Below are 2,186 nucleotides of genomic sequence, written 5' to 3' on the forward strand. Positions count from 1 at the left end.
ATGCCTGTAGTCCCAGCTACTCGGGAGGCTGAGGCAGTAGGATCGCATTAGCCCAAGAGTTTGAGGTTGCTGTGAGCTAGGCTAATGCCACGGCACTCACTCTAGCCAGGGCAACAGAGTGAGACTCTGTCTCAAAAAAAAAAACAAAAAAACTAAATACATGCTTTTACTAAGTAAGTCTACAGCATCAAAACTAAAATGAACAGTAGCAGGATTACTACAGATAGGTGCTCTAATATCCTGGTGAATATACTTTTTAAAAATCCTAAAATTTGGCTCTAGTTCAGAGTATCTCAAAATTGCTTGTCTTGTACCTACCATTGGTCTGGTCCTAAATATCTAGTGAGCCAATCTACTCATTGTGTATAGCCTCCCCTTGGAAATTCAGTCCCAGGGTACCATAAAACCATTGTTGTCCTAATGGCTTCTAAGAATAGCCCAGGAGAAACTCCCATGGATCAGATTGGACCTCTACTGGATCAGAAGCTAGTACATACCTGCTTTGAGCTGACAGAACTTTTCAGTCAAAGTTTTTGTTAATCTCTGCGGCTCTGAATGTTCTGGAATGTGTGTTAAGCTTTCCTTTGCTTTTCCATGCAGATCAACCAACCCAAATTACCAATGAGAACACTGGATCCTCGGATTTTGCCTAGAGGACCAGACTTTACTCCAGCTTTTGCAGATTTTGGAAGGCAAACACCTGGTGGAAGAGGTGTACCTGTAAGTGCAAGTTCTCTACAACCCAATTAGTTAGAAACTGTCATAGACTCCATGATGTCTTTCGGCAACAGAGCAGCTTTTATTTGTTGATTCCTTTTAATCAAGAAGAAGCAGAAGAGGCGAAAACTATCCTTTCTACACTAATATTAAGGCAAATAATGAATACACTTGAGTTGTTTTTACTTGAAAGAAGCTGATCTGCATTAATTTGGTCCTCATTTTTTTAAAAATAATTTTTCAGTTTCAATGACTTGCAAATAGGTTTAAAAATAGAGCCAACCTCGATGAGATTCCTGTTTTGTTTTGAGGTGTCCTGATATACTGGAGATCTCTGGTGACAGTCCGCTAATGGTCATGTCTTTGTCTTTGTTTCTACAGATTTGCAAAGTGCAGAGCAGGCATGGATTGCCAATTCTGGATCAGAGCAAAGCCCCAACTTGCACTCCACTGGTGATGTCACACCCACCCCTGAAGAGCCTGCCTCTAAGGGTGTGCTGAACCCTCTTTTTAACAATAGTCTTTGGTGTATGATATTTTCTGTTTTGCTCTTCTTAGTTACTCTAGGTTGTGAAGTCAAAATGTGAACAAATGACATGTACAAAAGAGTGCAGTATTGGTAAACTGCAGATTGCCATTACACCCCCGGTGGCAGGCTCTTCAGCGGTGGAAGTGGCATCACCAATGGAGTTATGCTGGGGCACTGCACTGTGCAAGATTCGGCAGGCTCTGCCTACTCCATGCTTTGTAGACTCACAGAAAGCATGGGGGAAAGTTGCCAGTGATGTGAATGCCTCTTTTCTCCAAGGTAGAATGACATAGAGAGCACTTTAAAGTTCTGAAGGAGCTTGGGGCTCGATGTACATTTGCAGATCACCCTGTTAAGACTATTTTATGCTTGTAAAGATATTTTTATGTAAGGTGACACTTTTTATTTCTCCATCACCTTTTTATTTCTGGAATGGCAACTTTTGAAACCTGCTTTGAAATAAGACTGTACTGTCTGAAAACAAATATCACTTTGTAGATATTTAAATTATTCGATTATTTGCCTGCAGCCAAATGCTAATTGAAAATACTTGAATGCCTACAGTGCATTGGAGGCTTTGAAAAAGCTACAGAAAACCTCTTTAATTTTTGAAGCATATTTATTGAGCATCACCATCTTAGAGACCTTTGTGTGTGACATACTCTGTTCTCACACAGGTTTGAAATTTAACACTTAACCTATTTTCTCAAAATATTAAATTAAAATTTTTCTAAACCTTGAGTTACCTCACCAGAAAGTCTTAGAAAGCAGTTTTCTAGAAACCATTTTATGCTTTTTTTTCTAGCACTATCTCCCTTTTTGATAGTTTAAATTCATATTTGTATAAACATATAAATTATATTCATTTTGGTTTATATCTTTGTTTTGTCAAACATTTGAAATAATGTTGATGCCATTTTGATCATTCTCTGAATAACAG

The 2,186-nt window shown here is 38.6% G+C and overlaps 1 protein-coding gene across 1 annotated transcript in view; it reads left to right on the forward strand.

Annotated features, from left to right (window-relative positions):
- Positions 1 to 2,186, forward strand: part of EIF4G3 (eukaryotic translation initiation factor 4 gamma, 3) — a 128,575-nt gene that overhangs the window by 5,729 nt on the left and 120,660 nt on the right. The window contains exons 4-5 of the mRNA XM_012659254.1: positions 601 to 720; positions 1,099 to 1,209. Coding sequence (XP_012514708.1) covers positions 601 to 720; positions 1,099 to 1,209 — 231 coding nt within the window. The remainder of the gene's footprint in view (positions 1 to 600; positions 721 to 1,098; positions 1,210 to 2,186) is intronic.

This window comes from Propithecus coquereli, unplaced genomic scaffold (genome assembly GCF_000956105.1).
Source record: "Propithecus coquereli isolate 6110/MARCELLA unplaced genomic scaffold, Pcoq_1.0 Scaffold600, whole genome shotgun sequence".
Lineage (NCBI taxonomy): Eukaryota > Metazoa > Chordata > Mammalia > Primates > Indriidae > Propithecus > Propithecus coquereli.